Here is a 24,603-nt window from a genome sequence, read left to right on the forward strand (position 1 = left end):
TTCATCGTCTTTGCTCTAAGAGAACGAAGCTTTCCAGAAATGATGACTTCACAACCGGTAGCGTTGGCCTCCATTACGTTACGAATAATTCCGTAGCAACTTCTTCGGGCGGGAATACCTTTGAGTAATTTAAATCTCAATGATTCTGCTTGAGCTGTCGCAGACAATGATCGGTTTCTAAGTCTTTCAGTGAGAAGTTCGATTTTACGACCTTCAAAACCAAATCTTTGTACAATAAGAGACTGGAGCTGACGTAAGTTTCTTCCATCTGGTCCTAAAACATCCCTTGGGCGTGTTACCCTTACAATGATGTAAGTTCTGGCAGGGGTGATTCTAATCTCCAAACCAGAATAGCCGCTTTCAGATAATATCTTAGATAGAAACTCATTTACTTCTACTTTGAATATTCCATCGGCAACAGCCTTCTTTCTTCGCGAAATGGCAGACATTTCGACTATATTGGTATACGATGCTAATTTTTAAATTAAAATGAATTATGTTTTTGTCTTTTTTTTTCTTGAGATATTAATTTATCCGTAACGCTGTTAACAAACCGCTAATATAATTTTAGCGTATAATTCTTTAATGTTTGTTTACAAAAAAACTTAGCATTGATTCTAAGCTTTCGAATATATTTTTTATTGATAATTATCGTGCAGGCATTTTTGGTTATTTTAAAAATACAAAATAAATCTAGGTTCGGCTAAACGTAATAGTTTTGATTTTGATTGAACTCTTTTTGTAATTTGTTTATGTCCTTGTATCTCCCTTTATCTATCATAGAAGGAGAGAAACTGTTCATACAGTTTCTTTCTGGGCACGGGCTAATTAGCTTTTCGTCCTTTTTTAGCGAATTAGGCGTCAGAACACTTTCCGTTGGTTTTCTGAAAGGACTAGTGAACCCGTAGTTATTCATTATGTTGACTGCGTTTTCGTTGCTCGAATTGATAGTGTACATCTGGTGGTTGTTAATGAAATTGCTCGATGCAAGACTAATGTCATGAATGTTGCCTCTGCTATGTTCTATAGAAGCTTCTGATTCAAACACAGAGTCAGGTATATACACGCCCAAATCTGTTATTTCATTAATTTTTTGCTTAAAATTGTCTATGCTTTGGTTCAACACAGACGCTGCTGGTTGTGGTGTAAGTTGCCACAAGAGAGTAAAGTTTCTCTTTAGTTTTCTCGAACATACAAAAGCGCAGTACGCTATCACAAATTCCATAGTAAGACACAATATGCAATAAACTATATCCACGCTGACCAAACCGATTGAATGTTGGATAGATGTACTAATAGTTATTATTCCCAGAATAAACGGGCTAATCACATGAACTAAAGAGTTCAGTTGCAACAATACCAAGTCTGGTTTATAGAGAGTCCATATCGATACAATGGTAGGCACGATTGCACCAATAAATAAGCCGGTTTGTTTTCCAAGAGCACAGACAATAGCCGTGGAAATTTCACACCCTATTAAAACTATATAAAACAAATCCTCTGCATAACTTGCGTCTTTAATACCGGGCATAGCATATATATTACTAATAAAACACGTGTGCTAAAAGATCAACATTACGCGCAATATTATTAAATTGATAGGTAAAATCTAATATACAAACAATAAGCAACTTAACCTATAAATAAAAAAGTATTACACATCTAACACTAAAAAACTTTTATAAACCTATTCACATGAAAAAGTTTTATCAGACATTCTTTTGAGCTCCGCAATAACCCTTGTTTAGCATGCTTGTATTATTGCATGTAGAAACTGCACCAAGCTTCTATAATTATGGGAAATACTTGTGGACGTAATAAAAATCATAACCCGCCAAAACTATTACAGCCAAATCCTAAAAGAAAGGAGTACAATCCCCCTGTAGTAGCGGGTCAGGCAGCAAATCCGGAATTTCAAGATGTAAATAATTCCTACAATCAAATAATCGGCGATAACACCGGCAATCTCAACAAAATTGATTCTCTAAAACAAAATCTAAAAGATTTAACGATAGAACATGATAAACTTTCAGAAGAAGTCAAACAATTGATTACTTCGACGAACAATTCAGTTCCCTCCCATGTCATAGATGAACAGAGTGAAATTGAAAAACGCCAACTAGACGTCATGACGAAGACGAATACGTTTATTACAGACATACTTGCCGAAAGCCCCACTGATGAAGCCAAATACGAAAATTTAGAAAGTGAAATTCTTTGTGAAGTAATTAAAATAGAAGATGAAATTTCAAACCTAAAGAAAAATAATGAAGCCGTTGAGCCAAACGGTATTTCCAAAAAAGAAGAAGAATTACACCGTCTGGCTCACGTTATTGCTCAATATAGGCCTATCAGCAAGCCGCAAAATCTAAGTGAACTGTTCAAACAATTAAAAATTGATTGTGCTGAAGGTACTTCCCAAACTATACACAATATCAAAGCTCTTATTCATCATATTAAAACGGGTGACAAATCTAACTACGTCAGCAAGCCCATGCGAGGGCTCGTGTATCAAGCTCTCAAGATGGGAGACATTCCACACGACAAATGGAGTTGTGAACTTTGTCTCGCACTCGATCCCTCTGATACCCCTTTACTAACCTAATTTTACCAGCCAAAAAATTGTATCGCTGATTAATATTAACTTTTCTTACAAGTTACTGATTAGTTATTAGCAGATAAGTCACAAAACATTTTAAATGTAGATTTTATTTATAAACTTTATACTTATTAAATTTACGAAGCTCAATTTAGTCAGCTGTTGATGATTATAGTGAGAGTTTCGTTTCAATTTATCGTAACTCCTGAGATTCAGAAAAAATGAATCCAAATTAAAAATACATTCGCAAATAATTTAGGTTCATAAAAAACATCTTTTCTCTAATTCTAAAAAGTTTATAGCTTTGTTTTAATTGAATGTCTAGTAGCTTGACTACGCTTTTAGCGGGCATAAAATGTGAAAAAAGCTTTACACGCTTGCTAAACGAAAAAACTGAAAACAGCAACTCATCGCCTGCTGAATACAAAATTTTGACAATCAAGAATAATCAATTAATCTCTACTTCCTTTCGTCTCGATTCTTTTGACACGTGTGCTTTGAGTTGTTTAGATGATACCAGCAAGCATATCCCGTCAGAAGTGGTGGATATATTAAAAAACTATTTTAATTTTACAGCACTCACAGATACACAAAAAGTAGCCATCCCTTTTTCCATAGCTTGCGACAAATTTACTTGCATTGCTAAGACAGGTTCAGGCAAAACACTAGCCTACATACTACCCATAATTTCTTTACTGTTGAAAGAAGAAAATAAAGGCAAAAATGCCTTAATTTTAGCGCCAACAAAAGACTTAGTTACTCAAATATACAGAATGTGTACAGCACTTGTAAAGCCTCTACCGGAAATAAATGTGGCTTCATCGTCAAAAAGTTCTGAAAAAACAATACTAAACAGCCGAATTTTTGTTTCAACACCCGGATATATAAATTCTGAGAATCTAAAATGTTTTGCTCCATGGTTATATGCCGTGGCTATTTTAGTAATGGATGAATTTGATTCGCTAATCGTAGGAGATTATGATTTGCAAACAAAGTTTATAACATCATCTTTTATCAACTCGGTGAAGAAAATTTGGCTGTACAGCGCATCAATTCTGGGATCAGCCATCGACAGAATTGCAGAAATAACGTGCAACGGTCCTTTGGTGAAAATAGGCAAGGGGGTCGAGATACCTGAACAAATACATCAGGAATTTATCTATGTAACAAACGAAAAAAACAAATTTGTAGCATTGAATCAACTCATATCAGACCACAAGTTAATTCCTCCGATTTTGGTTTTTGTAGAAGACAAACACAGATGTGAATCTGTTGCCAAGAAAATCAGCACGTTAGGAATTGTTACAAAAGCGATCAGTTCCAAATACACAACGGAACAGCGACAACTAATTTTAGACAATTTCCGAGCAGGAAGGATTTGGTGTCTTGTTTCCACCGACGTGATGGCGCGAGGTATTGACTGTTTTGGTATTAAGACTATCCTAAACTTTGACATTCCACAGTCTCGAGATTGCTATATTCATAGAGTTGGTAGAACAGGCAGAGGAGATTACAAAGGATCAGCAATTACGTTTTATACAGAACAGGATAAAATGAAACTGAGGATTTTCCGCAGCATATTACTAAAAAATAATACGGAACTGCCTGATGACATTAAATCCGCACCAATTATAGATCTTAATGATAAAAAACGCTTTACAAAGCGTCCTAACATAAACGACAGTCAGGTAAGTTCGACCAAGCTCGTTCTAAAAACAAAAAAAAATTCAAAGAAATTCAAGAATAAGCAAAAACCTGGAAACAAACTCTCTAAGAAGCAAGGTTGACTTGGGATATTAGCGCGGATTATTTCTAAATCTAATCAAACTATTCATATTTCGCGCAAATCAGTTTCTTTATTTAATGTCTCTTCTTCTTCGTCGGAACTAGAGTCGGATTCGTCGTTTTCGGAATCTGATTCAGACTCTGAATCGGATTCGTCGTCGTTAGAATCTTCTGAATTAGAATCGTCTTCTTCTTCATCATCTTCGTCCAAGGTATATCTATCGTCTGATTTACTCTTTATTATAAAATCTCCAAATTGCGAGAACGAACCTTCAGGAACGCTCGTTATAGATTCTTCAATTTTTTTAATGATTTTTTTAAGATTTTCAATTGCATATGCTTTGTCGTTGGAAGTGATGGACAAGACGTAAATGGGCGCAGCTATTAGCTGAATTTCCAGAGAAAAGAGGTTTGGATCTAGTTTAGCGGCCTCTTCCTCAGCGGTCAGCAAAGCTCGTTTCACAGCTAAAACACCTTCAAATGAATAACAACTTATGCTTACTTGGCATCTTATGTTGACTTGCATTGAGGCTATCCATTGAGAAACCACGTTCGATATGGCAGTTTTGATCTCATCCGACATATCTAAATCTCTAAAAACGGATTCAGGATCTTCATGAGATTTAAGAAAAGCTTCGTACGCGCTGCCGTATTTCTTGTAAAGCGGCCATACTATCTTCTTAAGAAGCTCTTCTAAAGAAATTCCGTGTTCGTTCGCGATTTGCATCATCATCACGTGTACCTTCTTAGCTTTGGCGTAGCGGTCCAAAGCAATTGCCACATCCTTGTTGGAAACACGTTTTTTAGATAAATCAATGTATCTTTTTTTTTCGTCAACCTTAATTACAGCCGCGACTTCTTGGTGTCCGACACGCACGAGTTTCAAAATACTACGGTAACGTCTCTTAGAAAGTTCGTTCGGTAAAATCAATCCTTCTAAGTCTCCATATTCTAACAAAGTTACATACACTCCGGTGTTGTCTTTACGGCATACAACTTTTACAACAACGTAGCTTCCTACTTCAGGAAACTCGTTTTCATAGAAACGCTGAATTTGCATCTGCATAGATAAAATTTAGAAATGAAATTAACAAAAAAAAATGCAGAGACTAGTAAACTAAATCCTTATTTTATATTACCTAGAAAACCATTTTAAACAGCGCAAAATATTCCCAAGCTTGTTAAACAGTCGTTTTTTTGTATATTCGTTATACATGCAACTAAAAAATTACATTAATTATAATGTTTGAAAACCCATTAAAGTTTTCGAAAATTTTGTTAACGTTATTTGAAATTTACTATTATGAAACAAAATAGAACTTTATGAGCATTAAAAATGAAGCTTTAAAAAATGATCTTGTCGTCGTTTTATCTCTCTTGCGCAGTCTGGGCTGTTTTGGCCTGACAATCAATAGTGTGATGCGTAGCTATTCTGTCTATATACTTAAAGAAATATCTTCCAACACTACTAATGTCAAGGAATTCCTAAAACAATTCGCATTTCGTGAACTGGAGATTCTACGTAATCTTTTATCAAATTTTTCTAACCCTGAGCATATAAATGAGATCGTTTCCATACTTCTGACCGAACAAGACGATTTAGAATTGATGTGGGAATTTCTCCAGTCAATAAATCAAACTTATTTGTTTGGTTTAGTTGTTCCATTTTATCACTCTAAATTTTCACTAACATCAATAGATTCAACTATAGTAAAACTTAGCGTTCTCATTGATGATTTTCCACGTATTTTGGCAATCAAAAATGAACTAGAAACAATAGCGAGTCTAATTATTGTAAAAACTACCAATTCTCTGGGAGACTACACGTTGGGGCAAAGTTTGTTACGAAGCATCAAGAATAAAAAGCTTCGATACATCGAGTCCATAATAATCAGAAAAAACGCGCCTACCATACTAAAAAAACTTATTGTCTGTCACGAACTCGTCCACTGCAGCTTGTGGTTCTCAAAACCGTTTTTGTTGACAGGTCATTCAAAAATTGAAGAAATTTTGTGTCACGTCGTAATGGACCAATATGCTGTTTCATTGTTGCCAGAACTTTCTGAGCACAACAAAAAAATCGTTGAATTCCGAAGAAAGATGTGTGAAAGCGAAGCCAAATCCATAGACGTTCAACTATGGGAAGAATGGTACGGCCTTGCTGAGAAAAGACAATTCAGCCATGCAATTGATAAATATCGAGCCGGTTTAATTAGTGGAATATACTGAATCAAAAGAAAATCAGTTGTTTACATTTTAGACAAGTCAAACCTAGTTTCGCTTGAAACGTCGGCTTGCAAATGTTGAATTGCTGCTTCAGCACTTCCAAATTTCTCAATCGCAGCATCCAATTGCTCGTTTCCACCCAGCAGGCGCTGATTTATATAAATTTGCGGGAACGAGTTGTACGTATAAAGAACTTTAACTCTGGAACGGACAGCTGGACTTTCGAACACGTTGAATACTGTAAAATCACACGTAACACCTTCCAGTTTTTTTAACAATTGTTTGCTGTATTTACAGTAAGGTTTGGCTTTGGAACCTTTCATAAAAATAATGAAAGGCGAGATATTAATTAATTCAGTTATCATATTGTCGGTTTTCTCCGTAGCTTTCTGCAATTCGGTTTTAACTTCTTTAAAAGCGTACAAGTTGTCCCAAGAAACAGCGCCAATAATTGTTTGATTCTTCAAAAGTGCAACAAACTTATCAGAACACTTGTGCTTACATTTGATGAACAGAGCAACTTCTTCGGATTTGATTACAGCTGCACAAACAAATCTCTCGTCGACTTCGTTGTCGTCAGAAATGACAATAATGCTCGACTTTGACAAAAGATCTTCAATGTACTTTTCGATAGCTTCTACTGCTTTTTGAACTCGCAATTTCAAATTGTTTTTCTCGTCTTTTTCAACTGGCAGTGAAAAATTATTTTCGTTACAGACTTCTTGCGTATATTCATGGGAATCAGAGCTGACAATGGTCTTAGTGATATATGAATCTTTCACGAACCAAAGTGTAGGAATGCACGACACATGTAACTCTTCAATTGATTGTTTAAACCTATCCACATTTAAACACAACAAATTTATTGTTTTCCGTTTGCTCAGTATTTCAACAACTTTTTTTATGTGTTCACTTTGTTCAACTACGCTGCAATAAAAATAAACTAACCCAGTGTACTGATTTTTATCCAAAATAGATAAAAGCTCAGTTACATGAGCCACATCACTAATCATTTAGATAATACAAAGCCTATTATTTATTAAATTATAAAATTAATTATAAGAACAGTTATTACAATTGCGTCTTTCAGGTTGATTGATAAACAAATTTTTTTATGCTGTACACTTTACTATAGTATCTATGAGCGATAACCTGCGTCTAAAAATCATAACTTCATATTCATTGTTTTTTGTTTCGTAAATATGCTGGGAAAGCGCTTCCGACCCAGCAGGGAGCACCCATTTTGGCCTTGTATAATCTCTCGCTACGGCATTCATTACGTCATTAACTTGTCGAAAAAAATTTTTACTATAAGTTACAATATTGCCAAACATTAACTTAAAATCGCTAATAAACGAAACGTAGTTATCGTAGTTTTGCATTGCTGTATTTTCTACTTTAATTATTTCGTTTCAATTCTTACACTCTAATTCTTTTATTACAACTTGCATGTGAAGAGTAATGAGTCCATCACATTTATTCTTAGAAAGAATAAGTTATACGAAATAAGCATGTTTCAATGCTTTCAACACCGCTACACGCATTTTATGAGGTGAGTAAGAACTTTCAACCGCTGACCAACTCAGTTTTTCGTTCGATACTAATTTTTGCGCTATTTTAGATGGTTTTTCTTTTGCTGAAAACGGGGATACAGGCGACATAGTTTGCGGGGCCATAGTTAGTTTGAAACCCTTTGTGTGTCCAAAACAATGATAAGTGTATAAAAACAAAAATGAATCAAATGTAAACAGTAGAACAAAATACAGCGGCATTACGCCGACAACATTTGAATCTCTGATAGGTATTTGGAAGCCGTTCTGCATCATAGATTTTAGTGACGAAGGTAAGTTAAAAGGTAACTGAACTACAGCAAAGTTTTTGTAATAATAGCTATACAAATACGCCAAAAATCCATTAGAAACTACAAAACCCAACGAATTTTTTATCATTCCAAACGATTGGAAAATGTTCGGTTGGATTTGCATACTTTTATCTGATACATTTTGGGCAGAGTCTAAAACTCCTTTTTCGTCGTTTCTTCCCACGTAATATAAGTATCTAAGCTTTGCGTGAGGCTCGCTAAGAAACTTGATATTTGTTCGCAAAGCGGCACTGAGGTTAAGTACATGTTGCAATTTTTCCAAACAAAAGTACTGGTGTGTTGTCGGTGTATAAAATTGAAACTCTGATTGCTTTAATCTATGGAAAGCAACACGAATACATGCCACAAATAATGTTATTAAAAGAATCGGGACCAGAACGAAAACAATACACTCTCCTGAAATATCCATTTGTTTTTTGATTTTGAATTTTGGAAAAACTTTCTTCTGTTGGTATGTAAAATTATGAAATAAAAACTATTTTAAAAACTGCGAATGCCTAACCATAAATATGCAATTAAACACGTGATTCACAGTTTAGTTGGCAATATTTTTCAGAGCGAAAATACGACTCCGAAAAAAAATGGTTTTCTAGGAAAAAGTGTGAATAATGATTACAACGACAGAGTTGCTTCTTTAATTCAAAACTTAAATGAACCTGATGCTGATTCGGCAGAGTCCGTTTCGGACGACAACCAATCATTAATTAAACGAATCATCAATAAACGAATCATCAATAAACGAAATAAATTAAGCGCAATAAATTCAACCAATGAAGAATCATTATTCGCCTCATCATTTTCGAACGCGAATTCTTCACGTTCCAGAGCTTCCTACCCCGCTTTTGTGAGTTTTGAAGACACTGAGAACAATGCTTATTTTAAACTCAGCCAGACGCCAAGAAGAACACGGAGTATCAATTTTTTTGATTCTTCTGCGCAATATTCAAATGACTCGGATCGGCAAATTGAAAACTTGGTGAACAAAATTACCAATTACTATAACGACGAGTCTCCCGTAATAACTAAAAAGAAAACGGATTTTAACAGATCAAAGTCACCTGTGAGTCCAATACGCAAAATACTAAATTCGATATTAATTGAAGATGATCAAAGGCAAAATAACACACCACAGAATCACACCAAAAAAACTTTCGATGCTGATTTTTTCTTAAAAAAATCAAACTTACGTGAGTGGAGAGGTAGTTTTGGACCTGACAACTCGCATCATAAAATTGATCTCGAACAGAAAAACGAGGAAGATTTGTCTTCATTACTGTCTCATCTATCTCACAAATTCGGCAATAGGGAAAGCTACAGAAATGAAATTAGAAAATATTGTGAAAATTTGAGCAACAATTATTCTCGGCCGTCAGACAAAAACTTTCATTCAATTAGCAAGGAGCAAACGCCCGTTAATGGTTTCTTAAACGAGAATCGCGAAGTCGATGACGGGTTTTTTGCCAATTTCGGTTCTGAAAAAAATGATATTAACGACGATGTGCTCGACTCGCTAATTGATACTTTTAAATCTCGTAGTGTTAAGAAGGTTAACTCGAACAGAACTAGTTACAATCGAAGCGACTCTGCTTCCGTTGATATAGAAAACAATGTTTCAGAGCGAGACTACTCTAGTTTTGATTTATCTAACTTACTTAAAAATGGCTTGTTTAAGAAGTCCAGAGGCGATGAAAAAAATATTTCCATTACGGTTCCACATCTCAACTCAGAAAATCTGTCTGAAGCCAATCCAAAATTATTAAATAATCAAATTCACTCGGAAATACAGCCCATTATCACTTATTCTCCGAAGCCTGATATCAAGGTTAACGTCAATATCAAAGATTCTATCTTACTTGTAGAGCCTGATACGTATTACCGAACGCAAGAAAAACGACAATCTCAATTGTTTGATGTTCAGCAAACAAAACCAGAATTAGACATATCTAAATTAGAAACAATAACGATTGTTCCTCAACTGGAATTAGTAGACATCAATTCAGCGTTAAAACATACTAAGTCACTAACTGAAAAGCACGAGGAAAGTGGCGGTACAGATCGTGAAGACAATTCTTTCCCCACCACAGCAAAGCCAGAAGCGATTGGTAATAAGTTTCAAATTGCAAGCGATGTTGACGAAATAGTCGACAGTTATGAAGTGTGTGAAAATACTAATGGAAATTTCGATTTAGAGGTCAACACAGCGCCAGCTCAAACAGTGAAATCAACAGTTCTACCAATAGAACAGACTCACTCGCCAATTCAACAAACTGAATTTGAATTAATTTCGGTTGAAAACTCTCCAACTCAATATTATGATGAAGTAGATTTTCAGACACCGAAAGATCGCTCTTCTCAAATTCAAAATTTAGCGGAAAAACTTGACGAGTTCGCAGCGAATCTCGGTCATCAAAATTTCAACGAATTGGCCAATGAAATAACGTTACCCGTTACGATGAAAAATGCATCGCAGTCGGAAAAACTTAAATCAAAGTCTGACAATCTTACTTCTAATGTAGGTAGAAATTCTGTTTTCACAACTAGCAAACTTGGTCACTCTGAAAGTAAAGCGATTGAACCAACCAAAAAGAATATAAAGCGTTCAGACAGCTTACTTGGCGCAGATGAAACCGACATTAAGGAGAATGCTGAAGAATCATTATCACTTGAAGACAGCGAGGATTTTTCGCATGATTCGTCACTTGTAGATGACGTTGATTTGGATGCGAGTCAGCTGGAATCAGAGTTGTCAGCTGAAGAACAGGTCAACGAAAACACACAATTAGTTTCGCGGGATTCTATATTTGAAGTTAGCGAAAGTGAAGAATTGAATACCGACGAAGACGTTTTGAGCAATGTGGTAAGCTCATCAGAAGAAGACGAAGACGAAATCGTAGAATATGGGATGTTTTTAGATTTAGACGAAGATGAGTCGCGACCTATAAAGAAGGCTGCTCCGCGTAAGCCTGCTCGTCGAAAAATCTTTCAAGCTTACGAACACTATCCAGCTTTGGACAGTTCAGACTATCACAGCCAGGTGTCCCACCCAACAAAAAACCAGCTCGTTTTCGTAAATCAAAACGACAAAACTTTGTCTTTAGTGAATAAACGTCGCAGACGAACGAAAGAGCAGATCAAGTTAAAGCGAATCTCGATAAAACCTGCTGATGCGGTCATGTCAGAAGAGCCGGCTTTGATTTTCAAACCCCAGAAAAGAACGAAAATACCGCCGCTCAAATGGTGGGAAGGCGAGAGAATTCAGTACGTTTCTGTTACTGGGGAAGTGTCAAACCTTCGCGCAGCAGCGATTTATAAAGTCGAGGATCCCGAGGAAGACGAGACTCAAAATGGTCAGCTCGTGGGCCAAAACCTCTACGTTTCAAACGCGGAGAACCAAGCTGATAACACGAATCAAAATTGTTTTTATGCGGCACCAGCACCAGGCACAGACACCCAGCTCGTGGTAAAGGCACTTGATCCTCCTTTCACACAGAATAATAGGGATCCGGCCCGCAAGCTCGAGCCAGCGCTTCAGCACCCCTTAGCTCAAGACGTTGCGGAGATCGCCGACGACATAAAAAATTTCGGAACCGTGGACGTTCGGCTGTCTTTGCTAGAAAACGAAGCCGAGTTTCAGCACATCACCAGTCTGGACAACAACTCCAACAATTACTACTACTTCATCGACGAAAAACAACCCTACAGCCAGCCCCCCATCTGCATCGAAGACTCGTACGTGCAGACCAAAGAAAATGTCTCCATGAACTACTACAACTACAACCCCCCAGACGTGAACGAAAAATCAAGGCTGAACAACTATCTTTCCGTGCCGTCAACCAACTTATTAGACGGTTACAACCAAGAGCTCTACCTCCAGGAACATCTCAAAGAAAACTCTTCCCACTTGAATTCCAGAGAATACGACCAGCACATTAAGTCCATCAACTACAACACAAAGTTTTTAACTTTTTCACAGGACTCTTCCTTTTTCGATTGCGCCATGCGCAGGCAGACCACAAGTTTCATGGTTGATAAACAGGGACGGCGCTTCTTGGTTTCACAGTACCGGCCAGACGAGTGGTACGACTTCGAGTCGTCGGAGTCGGTGTACCGAATCAAAATTTTGTTCCAATCAGCTAATTTAACTTCGCTCTTAATCACACTAGTTGGCAAGGAGTCGAAAGGGTTGGAAAAAACACAAGACACGTGTATTATCATTTCAAATATAGAGGGAAAATCGATATGCATAAATTACCAAGAGACTCGGTCTCTGATGAACGACAATAGCCTATGGAAAGAAAAAATTCTCCATAAAAACGAAATATGCATGATACCGAGCCACTGCGAGTACAACATTAGAAATCTTTCCGTACAGGTTGTAACGATTTCTCTTTGCATTTACGCGGACAAAGAAGAAACAGGAGCCTAGCTATTCTGACTCTTCTTTGCTTTCGGCGTCAGTTTTGTCGTTTTGGTTCATTAAAATGTTTTCCAAAATTTCTCGTTGTTTGTTTGGATTTTTGAAAATCAGGTCGAACGAGTCGAGTGGCAAATCGTCCATCTTGATCACTTCGTAAGCATAACCCTGGTCAATAATGTACTGCTGACGTTTATCTGCATACATAATTTCTGGCGTGTCTTGCGAAGCGAGACTGTAGAAGAAAGCATTATAACTTTCAGAGTTTAAGGTGTTTTTTTTAGGACGCAAAATTCGGCCTAAACGCTGCGTCTCCTGTCTTCTGGACGCATAATTAAATGCGATTTGAATGACTACGTTAGCCGAGGGTATGTCAATGGCGTTATCTCCTACTTTAGACAAAAAAATTGTATTGATTTTCGGATCGTTTTTGAATTTTTCTATAATCATTATTCTTTCGTTGTACATGACATCTCCACTCAAGAATGGGCGGTTCAAAGTGATCGCCACTTCTTTCAGCGCCATCAAATAGTCGCTAAACACAATGATTTTATCCCCTCGTTGCTCGTGAAACTTAATTAAATATTCGCAGACGCAGAGTTTGTTTGGGTTGCACGTCCATAACTTGCGTCTGACGTCGTTGGACGACTTTTTCTGATTTGAATACATGCCAGCGTTCTTTTTAAGCACGATAAAAGCTCTGTAAAATTCAAACGTCATGGGACACCAAATTTCTGAGCATTTCGCACGTGCCAAGTACTGGTTCTTCTGCAATTCTTGCCAGTTAGCCTCGTCCAACTTAGGCCCGATCATCCACTGCAGATCGTCAATCAAGTTGTCTTCACGCACGAGCGTCGCAGTCAACCCTAGTTTGCAGTGACTTCGACACAGTTTGGTAACTCGGCGAAACGCAGGCGCGGGCGCGAACTGCACTTCGTCAAATATCAGTAAGCCCCAATCCCTTTTACGAATTTGGTCCATAATCTCTTCCGCGGCGATACTACGTTTGCCGCTGAAACTGATCATGGTGTACGTCGTGCACACGACACAAGCTGACTCTGGCAGCTTCGACTTGATGTCAGATGTGAGAAGTACGATCTTGTCGAGGTCTATTGTTGTAAAATTTATAAAATTGTCCTTCCACTGCTGAACAGCTACACTGTTGGACGTTAAAATCAACGTCGATTTTTTAATTTCAACACACGCTGCAATACCTGTCAAGGTCTTTCCGGCACCGCACGGAAGCACAATGATCCCACTGCGAGCGCAACCACTCTGAAACATTTTTGAAAGCGCACGTTGCTGGTAGTACCTCACTCTCGTGGTTTGTTTTAGCTTAATGTCTAATGTGGGGTTTTGGAAATCATTTTTGTAGTCGTATTCTGTCAGCAGCGGTCGGTTTAGTTCGTGCAGTGCCGCTTCTTGGATGGCACCTACATAGCTGCTTTTTATTTCGAAACTGTAAACCTTACGGATGAACGTGTTGTTCACAACGTGCTTGACTGAATTGTCGTTTTCATCTTTTTTTTCCTCTTGTCCAGGCTCATTATCCAGCTTATTTAACATTTTTTTTATTTGCCAAACGGGATCGCAAAAATTCTCATGATTATCGGGATTGAAAAATATATCTTTGGTTGTGTTCTCGTCTATTTTTTCTAATCCACTATCGGAATATTTCACCTGTTCTTCACGAACTTTTAGAGAGTCTTCGACACGCGCCGCACACACTGTAGAATGTTTTAGCAACAACTCGATTTCGTCTTTGTAGTAACTTTCAATAATATATTTTTTATTTTTTAGAATCAGGCGAAACTTTCCAAACGAATCACCTAACCGCTCAATTTGCCGTAAAAAAGATTCCGATAGTTCATTATATGCGTATTCTGTCAGTTTTTTTAAAATTGTGTAGCTCGTTATTCCCTTTGCCATCGCGGAGTACAGACTAAAAATAGTCAACTGGTATTCATGAATGAAAACAGGTCTGCTGACAGGCTCCGTGATTTCAATTAAAAAAAGCTCTACTTCTTGAGCAATAGGTGACCGGGCTTCCAACAGTATAAATCCATTGTTAAATATATAAATACAGGACTTTTCATTGGCCTTCGTAATAAAGCAGTCAAAAAATTTTGGATTTCTTTCGACATTTAAAGTGTCTGTAATCAAACAATTATTATTTTTAGTAAGTGGAATTGAAAAGTCGTTGTCATACTTAGCATCACTGTGTTTTTTCAAATATTCTTCATTATTTTTCATTAAAACAAGTTTTCTATATTTTCGATTCAAAAAATATCTAAAAATATTTATAAATAAAAAAAACTCGCTTTTTCGAAAGTGCAATATATTAATATTACAATTTATTTGTGATTATTTAAATAATAATTATTTAATTTATGATTGCATATAAATATTTTGTAAATAAATTATAAAATGACCAAGATTAGCTCTATTCTCAGTCTTATTGTTGTGCCTCTGGCATTTGCTTTAAATATGGAGGATGTTAGTTCACAGAACTACACTCTCGACGCAAACGATTACGTCTATGAAACCGCCGTAAACGAAGTTGAACAGCCTTTAGATAAGTTTGAAAGACGCACGATCGGTGTATATAGATCTGTTAAAGCCGTATATAGCAATTTTGTCGATTCGATTTCGTTAAAACTAGGGGAAAACGTTACTTCTAAGCTTAGAAAGAAAGGAAAGCTAATCAAGAATGAAATAGTACATCATTTGACTCCAAGATCCATCATTATGAAAATTAACAATAACTGTTCCTTATGTGAAACAGTTACGTTTTACCTAAGCAAAGTAGGCAAAGTTGTGCATACTGCTTCTGCGCCTTTGTTAAAATTTTTGAAAACTCGAGCGGACGCCAGCATCGAAAAGATAACTAAAAAGGATCCAACTTTGAAGAAGTTCTTTTCTGGTGACGATAAATACATGAACCTGATTTTCGTACTTATCACACTGGCTGTATTGTTCGAAATTTTAGATGTTTTGTTCTCGAAAATAAAGAAACGTTGTTTTTCTTGCTGCTCATCTAAAAAATCGTCCTATCAGTGTTCGAAAGGTAAAAAACAAGATTCCGGTATCCTGACATCCGAGAACCATTCGAAAATGTGTAGTAGTACGTCAGCAAGCCAACCTATTCGTAAATTTGATTATAATGGGGGGCACGAACCCACTCAAAGACACTCTAGCCATCGCGCTTCTGTAATGTAATTAGACAAATTCTACTTTAAGTTTCTTTTTCATAAAGTTGTTTTTTTGAATTAAAGCGGATGGATTTTACGTTATAATATGTAGTTAATCTATTTATCTATATTTTCTGTGTAAAAATTATAGTAGTTTCAGAGAGCCGCACACTTGATTGACCAAACTAGTTTTGGCAGGTCCGATTGCAGCTACTGTCAAAGACCCTGATTCAATTTGAGTTCGTCCTGCGTCTGAAATGGTGATGCAGGGAATATTCATACTTTGTGCTGACTTTTTAAGAGAATGTAGTTCTTCTAAACTTCCGATTTTTACAACAACTTTCGTTTGACCTTCGTTGAGCCATTGTTTTGTAGCCAGCGTGGTTCGGGTCTTTCGATACGCTTCAACTGCTGCGTGTGCACATTGAGAAGCAATTTTTCCTTTGCCCATGTTTAAGTCAGTCCTGACTGCAAGAACTAATTTAATCGGCTCGTCATTAGTTGAACTTGGGGAATTCGGCTTTGGTAAGTTGATTTTTTTCAGAGGCGAAATCAGCTTTTTAATAATAGACGCAGTCATAAAAATTAAAAAATAAAAAATAAAAAAATGACAAGGATGGGATTCGAACCCACGCCCTTTCGGACTGCGACCTTAACACAGCGCCTTAGACCACTCGGCCACCTTGCCAATATATAAAATTAATATTCTAACGATTATCGTTTCAATTCGCGAATATAATTCTAATCAAATTAGAAATTTTTAAGTTAATTATACTACAATAAAAATGACTGATAACCTAACTAACGAACAAATTGCCGAGTTCAGAGAAGCTTTCACGTTGTTTGACGTCACAGGTACGGGATCAATCTCTACTAAAGATCTCGGAACCGTCATGAGGGCTTTGGGCCAGTGTCCAACGGAAGCTGAGCTCAACGAATTAATGAATGATGTCGAAAGTAACAATTCTGGAGTTATAGATTTTAAAGATTTTTTGCAACTCATGGTCCGTAAAATGAAAGAAACTGACACAGAAGAAGAACTAATAGAAGCTTTTCAGGTGTTCGATCGCGAAGGTAACGGATATATCAGCGCGCAGGAATTAAGACATGTCATGACTCAGTTAGGTGAACGATTGACTCCGGAAGAAGCTGATCTCATGATTGCGGAAGCCGATATTAATCAAGATGGATTAATAAATTATGAAGAATTTGTTAAGATGATGTTAGCCAAATAATTATAATTACAAATAGTTATGAGTTTTTGCAATGCGCCTTGATTACAAATGCCTGAAATTTATATTTCATAGTTGATATCGCGAGGATCAATCGGGTTGGGGCTAGTATTAATATTGGGCAGAATGTACTTGGTTTTACTATAGTGGTCAGGTAAATATTTGGGCGCGTAATTGGTTTGATCGTAATGTAATTCAGCGTTGCTGTAGTAATGCTCTTTAGGATACGACAAGGATTGGTGGGTAAAACTTGGTTGCGTTTCAATATTGTGTTGAACCCCATAAGGGTTCGTCTCAAAAACAGGAAAATCGTTTCTTATGTTTGTAAAAGTCATCTCATTAGGCAATTGCTTTTGGTCGAACCCACAAAATACTTTCATTAACGAAATTGTATTCTGCGATGAAAAAACCGGTTTCTCCGGTTCGTGTTTGGTTACGGTCCGCTTCGTTGGTTGTACAGAAACTTTTGGTTTTGTATGCGTGTTCGCAGTGTAGTTTTCGTTGTTCTTAGATTCGATTATTGATTCAAATTTATTTATAACTGAATCAGAAACTAACTCGAACGCTTTGCTTATTCCGTTCAAGGATGCGTTAATAACTTTCTTTTTAATATCATTAGTTTTTTTCTTATGTTTTTTTTGATTTCTAGTAACATTTTCTAACGATGAGGCGACAGAATTTTTGTCTGTTTTTCTCTCAGTTTGCGTGATTGACGCGTTTGTAGGTCGGGAAACTGCTGGTTTATGTTCAATTTTAACCGCGTTTTCATAGTTAGCTTTAGATTTCGGCCTAGGAGGTTGATCAGGTTTTTGATTATTTATCAATGGTAATTGAACGGAGATTTCTGGTTTATTGTTTTCTTCCATCATGATATTGGCTGTATGCCTGTTAATGGAAAAATTATTTTTTACTATATTCTTGTTTGAAGCTTTATTGTTGCTTGGATCGATAAATTCGTGGCTATTCTTGGCGCTATTTATGGGATTTATAATTATGTTTTTATTTTTCGGTGAAATTAGTATAGTGTTTACGCTCAAATTGCTAGAATGCGTATTTTTGTTATTGCTCGTGTCAGTGTTTTTTGAATCGAATTTTGCTGCGGAAGCAAGTCTAAAGTTCGATAAAAACTTTTCTTGTAACTTATGTACTTGATTGATCAACTTATCTTTGTTGCTTAAAACAGTGTCGCAAATTTCATCGGAATTTCCATCTTCCAAACTTAAACGTTCTTTTTCGATCGGCAAGGCTTGATTTTTAGTAAAAAGATCATTTTTGGTCTCTGTTTTGTTGGTAAGAAACTTTTGTGAGTTAGTGAAATAAGCTGTCGAAAACTCAAACATTTCTGGGAAATTGTATTTTGCCAAAAAATCAGACCCAATGCCCTGCCGAAAAGCATAATTGGAAATCACAAACAGAGTGTGAGAATCTCCAATAGATAAATTTATGACCTTGAAAGGAATAGACAAACTAGCAGAATTGCAAAGTCTTTGAATCAATTGGTTAGAGCTGCTATAGTAGTTTTTCTTAGATTCTGGACAGCTTGTCAAAAGTTCATAGTTCAGCACGCCACTTGCCTGTTCCACATACCTCGGTGTAGCTTCACAGTTACAACCTATAAACAAATTATGAGCTTGGGAGTTTGTGGTGATTGAACCAGTGTTGCTCAAAGCTATGATAAGTTCGCTTGTCTTTGAATTATAAATTTGATTTATTTTTGGCAGAGGAATATATTTAAAGCTGACTTGATCTCCGTCTAATAAAAACCAGTCCATTTCGTCGTTCAAAACAAAAATTCCGAGTAGTGTAACTTTAATTTCCATTATGTTATCCATCACTTCTAAGTAGTAGCAGCAAACACTTTTCGATTTGTTGTAAACCTCACATGTTTTCGCTGCTTTGCTAAATTGATCGAGTTTTCCTGTTAAGAATACAAGCTTTTTTCCTTCAAAAGCTAATAAATAAACAGAAAAACAATCTCCTAAATCTATATTAAGAATTTTAACTTTTTCCCATGAATTGTCTATTTGAACCTCATGCCCGGAATTTTGGTTTGATACAAATCTTAAAATAACGCCAAAATCTTTGATGAATGCGTAGCATTCAAAGTCCGTGGCTAAGCCAGTGTTTCTCAAATTATTTTGATTTACATAAGCATCGTCCTCGCTTGAAAATAATTTGTAATATATTGTAACATGGACGGGAAATTCGTCTTTTTGCCAAAGACCTAGCTGAAACAGTTCGTTATTGCCAAATTGAATTAGTTGGCTGTCGTGTGTTAACGTAATAGAATGGAACGTTCCACATTTAATTTCCTGAATAATATTGCTTGAAGTAACATGATGAATTTCACAGTTGTAAAACAGAAAAAAATTTGAATCGTCGGTTTGATAAATTGAAAATCCTTCGCCAGCATAGGCATTAATTACATTTAAAGGATGGCTGTTGTATAACAAAGTCATTTTAAGAGGCCGCGTTATATAGGCAGCTTTCAACGTCCGTTTAATTTCTGTTTGGTTATCTATTACACAAATTTGGTTTAGTATCGAAGGATACAAGGTTTGAAACATTATCTGCAAAAACTGTTCTGTTTGATCTGTAAAACTGTTAGCAAAAGAAGTATTTTGAAGTTTAAAATTGTTGTTTTTGTTTAAAATACATTCCCCATTCTTGTTACTTCCCCATACTAAGAGAGAACCGTTGTCCAGCACCACTAAATTATGCTTTTGCGACACGCAAATTGAACTTATATTTTCAGTACGCAAATTGTATATGGGTAATGGTATAATGTTATATGTTAAGGTCAGATCGTTATAAAAAGGCTCGCACAAAAAACAGTCGAGGTTATTTACAAATTCATTTTGAATTGCTCGTCCAGACGGAACCCCAAGCCCCAGTAAAAAGTTTTCAGAATTGTTGCCTGTTGCCCAAATAGGTTTTGAAATAAACTTAAGTAAGAGATCTTTCAACTTTAACTTTGTTGTTACCTTGAAAGTCACCTCATTAGAGAGTATTCGCTCTATGTTTTGGTAGATTGACGTTAAGCAACTACTGTTTAATACGTTAAAAATCACAACAGTGCTGCAATTAGACCATAAACTAAATAAATCTTCGCGAGAGTTGACTGTTTCGTCTAATGTAAGTAAATATTTTGCCGAGTAATTTTGTGTCAAAAATTCGGGCACAAGTTCTGTTGAAGGTGGGCCAATGTTAATTTCAATGTTTGATAAAGAAATGAGTTCGCGCGCTAAAATCTGTAAAGTGTATACCAAGTTAAATTGTTTAAGAACATAACTAGTATGAATACAAATTTGGCAAAGCCAGATAATAATAGTCATAAACTTTTTGAAAATTGGTAAGGGTAACGATGGTTGAATCGGATCATATGTTAAATTTGATTCATGTTTGATTGTGTATTGAATAAGAGATTCAATGCAAAACACTATATCATTAAAAGATGTAACGAGCTTGCTATAAGTGTTACTTGTAAATAACCGGAGCACTGATAAAAACGCAGAAAATAAATATTTTATGCAATACCTCGACTGAGTGTTTTTACTCTCGATTAGTTTACATAAATTAATAAGTTCTTTCTCTAACTCAGTTATTTCGTCGTTTACATTGTTGTACTTGGCAAAAAGACAAGCTATGGGGTATGATAATTTCGGATCTAATGATTTGTCATTGAAAATTATTTTGACCTTTTCAGGTTTACTTAAATTCTCGTCATGTAAAGAATTCAAAAGTAAGTTTACTTTATTCTTGGTTATATCGTCAAAGTATTGGTCGTATTTATTATCTTTTCGAATGAAAAAACTCAATAGCAATCGACTTAGACGCAGAAATATGTTGTTTGCACTGAGTATCGTATCGTAATAGGCTATAGATTTTATTAATTCTTCATTGGCCAGATAAAAGACGTCACTGCACGAATAATGCGTTGTTCCTATCTTAGAGTTGTAAAACTCTTCGTTTTTGCATGATAAATAAAACTGAATTAAATTTGTTCTTTTTAGTTTTTCCGATTCATTGTTTGGCAGGAAAAGTTTAGACAAGTAATTCACATTATTTTTCTGAGCCAAGCGCAAAACGAAACTAAAATAATTAAATTCATGAAGACTAAGGAAAAAAGAATTCTTTATGTAGATGATAATGTTTTTGTAAAACAGACTTGTACGCTTGAATGTCAATGTTTTATTATTGTCATTCTGAATCGAGTCCTGTTTATGTTCAATATTTTCTGTGATAGTGCGTATTAGATAAGTAGTCATCTGGTATGTGTAATTTATGTGTTGTGCGATATTAGTTGGATTTATCAGTTCATTGTGGTTATGTATTTTTTTCGGATTTGAGCATGACATTTGGGAAAGGTTTAATTTATGGTTGCGTTGAATGTTTATTTCTAAGTACTCTACAATAATTTTGATATGAGGTAAAATTGTGTGAGTAAAAGATAACGTGAGAGAAACTTCAAGAAGTTGAGATATCTTTCTTATTTTAGAATTTGTTATCTCTTGTTTGGATATGTGCGATAAGATAAATTCATCAAACGTTTCTGAGTAACTTCTGTCGTTCAAACAACAGTCTATCATATAATCCATTCTAATTGAAGAAATAGTTATAGTTTTGTTTACCTCTAAAAGATTTACAGTTGTATTTTGTGATATAAGTTGGAATGCCAAAGCGCTGATCATTGTAACAGCTAAGCCTCTCTGTTGTGCTAGTAAATGATTACTATAATCCTCTTTGGTTCTAGTTAGATTATTGATATGCGGGATTAAATCGACTTCGAGTTTATTAGAAATTGTTTTTTCGTTTTGAGAGTTTGGCGTCGTCAAAAATAAGTACAACCACAAAAGTTGCATATAATCATAATGCTCTTCATGTGTAATTGATGTTTTAATGGTTAATTCGTTAAATATGTGATCCGAAAAAGTATATATCCAGTTTTTTACTTTAAAAATGGATTCAAAAGCAACCTGTATAAAAATATAACGATTTTGTAAAGGAAAAAGCGTGAATTCAGATTTTCGTCTGTCCTCGTTTTTAACTGAATCAAATGGTTTATTAGCCTCGAAAAAAGCGTGAAATCCAACGTAAGACTCGTCAAAATAGCATTTTGAATTGTTAACTCGACCTAGGGTATTTTCAGATTCTAGCTCGTCAAGATTCGTATCGTCGTTAACCTGGCTCAGTATCTTGTTTATAACTTTAATGCCTTTTTGCTGTAAAACTTCTAAAAGATAGTAAACTGACGGTTTGTCTAAAATGCTAAAAATTAAATGATCAGAGTATAATTCCGTGCAACGAGGGATGTTAACTTGTATATATTCGTTTAATAAAGACTTGCAAATAATAGACTCGTAGGTCAATTCGTTTATAAAAGAAATTAGACTGTGGGAATTAAAATACGACGTATTTGAATCTACGACAGCCCCTGCATTTTGGATAAAACTAAAATCGTGCAAATTTGAAAATATAATTTTTTTAGCCTTCACATTATCATAAAAGTGAGCAGTAATAGGCTGTAAAACCTTGATTTTTGAGTTCGAAAACTTTATATTGTACATACTAGAAACATCAAAATGTGCTTTGTAAAAAGTTATAAAACGGCTTGGTCCGAGATATACCGTGTGTAAATTGGGAAACAACTTTTTGATTCGTACTCCATTGTTGTGTGTAGTTTTACCTTGTAAATGGGTGTCAATCTGATTCAGTCGGTTGTTCTCGCATTTGATTGAAACTAATGATTGAAAATAGTTGTCTACTTTGACTTTTAAATTGTTGCTAGAGCACGTGCAATGAAAACTCAATTCAGGTGTAGTTCTAAATAAAAAAACAACGTAGATGTAGCATTGTCTGTTATACTTTTCAATATAAAAGCCATCAATTTTAGAGAGATCCCACAGAGTGTTGAGCTGAGAAGAAGCAACTTCTTCCAAATTTATTATTGTATTGGGAAGCATCCCTTTGTTGGTTAATAAGATTATTCCAGCAGAAGGTAGTTTGATTAAACAATTGCAAATGTTTGACTCCGTATCATAAATAGATGCGATGTAGTTTCTAACTGCTGCTATATTCACTTCTGAAAAATATGACTGGTCCGCTTTGAGCTGGTTAGAAACTAATAAATACGGAACCTCTTTTTTGAATTCATCAAGAATGGCATTGTTATCTGTGTTTGATAATTCAAAAGAATTCAAATAGATGCTGCTTAAAAAAAAAGCAATTAAGTTCATTTGATAAATTAAAACATGAAGAGATTCCATTACCATGTTATTAAACTCAGACAAAACATTAATCGAAAAACTTTCAGTTACTTTCAGCTTGTACGTATCTATCTTATTATTTCTAATTACTACCACTATAGATTCTACTTTGCAGGGCAACAGCGAAACTGCCCACTGCTGGTCGATACTCAAGTCATGCCAGTAAGAAAATACTTCTTGATCATTGTAAGACAAAGATATCATAGATTTTTGCTTAGGATCCGTTAATAAAATAGATTTGTTACTCATGTCATTTACTGAAAATGTCAACGTCATAAAATCATTCTCGTTTTCTTCGGGTTGTTTTGAAAACTCGCTTAAAAAGTTTGGTAGATTTAATTCTTGTTCAACAGATTTTTCTAACCTCGGCTCTTTTGAATTATCATTATTTGTTTTCAGAATGACGTTGGAATCGTAGGTACACTTTGAAAACGAACTAAAATTGTTAAACTGAATGAGTTGAGAGATCAATGTTATGTTCAATACACAATTTGAGTTTGGCAAAAAAAATAATGCTGTTTCTCCCAAGCCCATCGTCATTAAAAGTTCCGCTAAGAAACTGCAAAAATATTCTCGTTCGCTGATATCGTTGTCTTTGTCCGAATAAACATAGTTTTTAACGGAAATTCCGTTATTAATGATTATTTGAGCCAAAATTTCAAAATAATCTTCAGTATAGTCGTTTTTACTTTTGTAGTCCTTGTTGAGAAAGGTTTTCATGAACGAAAGTTTTTTGTATATTTTTCTAGATTTAGTTTTTTTTTTTGTCCAAGTTTTTGCAATATGATCATGGAACAATACGGCGGGATGAATGTTATAGTCTGAAAGCAACTCGTCAAATTCTGCTTTGTTTCTTGGAATCAATGGGAATTCATATCCTTTGAGTGTGTTAGCTGACTTGTACTGCGTAAAAAAACTAATGCATTTTTTAGGGTCTAAAAAATACGGTCTGCTCAAACTGACATCAAGATTATTGTAATTTAAAAAATATTAATTTCTTGAGATCTT

At 35.5% G+C, this 24,603-nt stretch overlaps 1 protein-coding gene and 1 non-coding gene across 2 annotated transcripts; one reads left to right on the forward strand and one right to left on the reverse strand.

Moving 5' to 3' along the window:
• Window positions 1–16,705: 16,705 nt before the first annotated feature.
• TRNAL-AAG (transfer RNA leucine (anticodon AAG)) lies at window positions 16,706–16,785 on the reverse strand. The gene has a single exon. It is a non-coding gene; the product is annotated as a tRNA-Leu (tRNA).
• An 85-nt stretch (window positions 16,786–16,870) lies between these two features.
• LOC142597941 (uncharacterized) lies at window positions 16,871–17,600 on the forward strand. The gene has a single exon (XM_075734940.1). It carries the CDS (start codon window positions 16,883–16,885, stop codon window positions 17,330–17,332), a length of 450 nt encoding a protein of 149 aa, XP_075591055.1. The 5' UTR covers window positions 16,871–16,882; the 3' UTR covers window positions 17,333–17,600.
• Window positions 17,601–24,603: the final 7,003 nt, after the last annotated feature.

This window comes from Dermatophagoides farinae, unplaced genomic scaffold, assembly GCF_024713945.1.
Source record: "Dermatophagoides farinae isolate YC_2012a unplaced genomic scaffold, ASM2471394v1 contig2, whole genome shotgun sequence".
NCBI classification, from domain to species: Eukaryota; Metazoa; Arthropoda; class Arachnida; order Sarcoptiformes; family Pyroglyphidae; genus Dermatophagoides; species Dermatophagoides farinae.

Coding starts and splice junctions, on each gene's coding strand:
- LOC142597941 (XM_075734940.1), top strand. CDS start 16,883: ATGACTGATAACCTAACTAACGAACAAATTGCCGAGTTCAGAGAAGCT.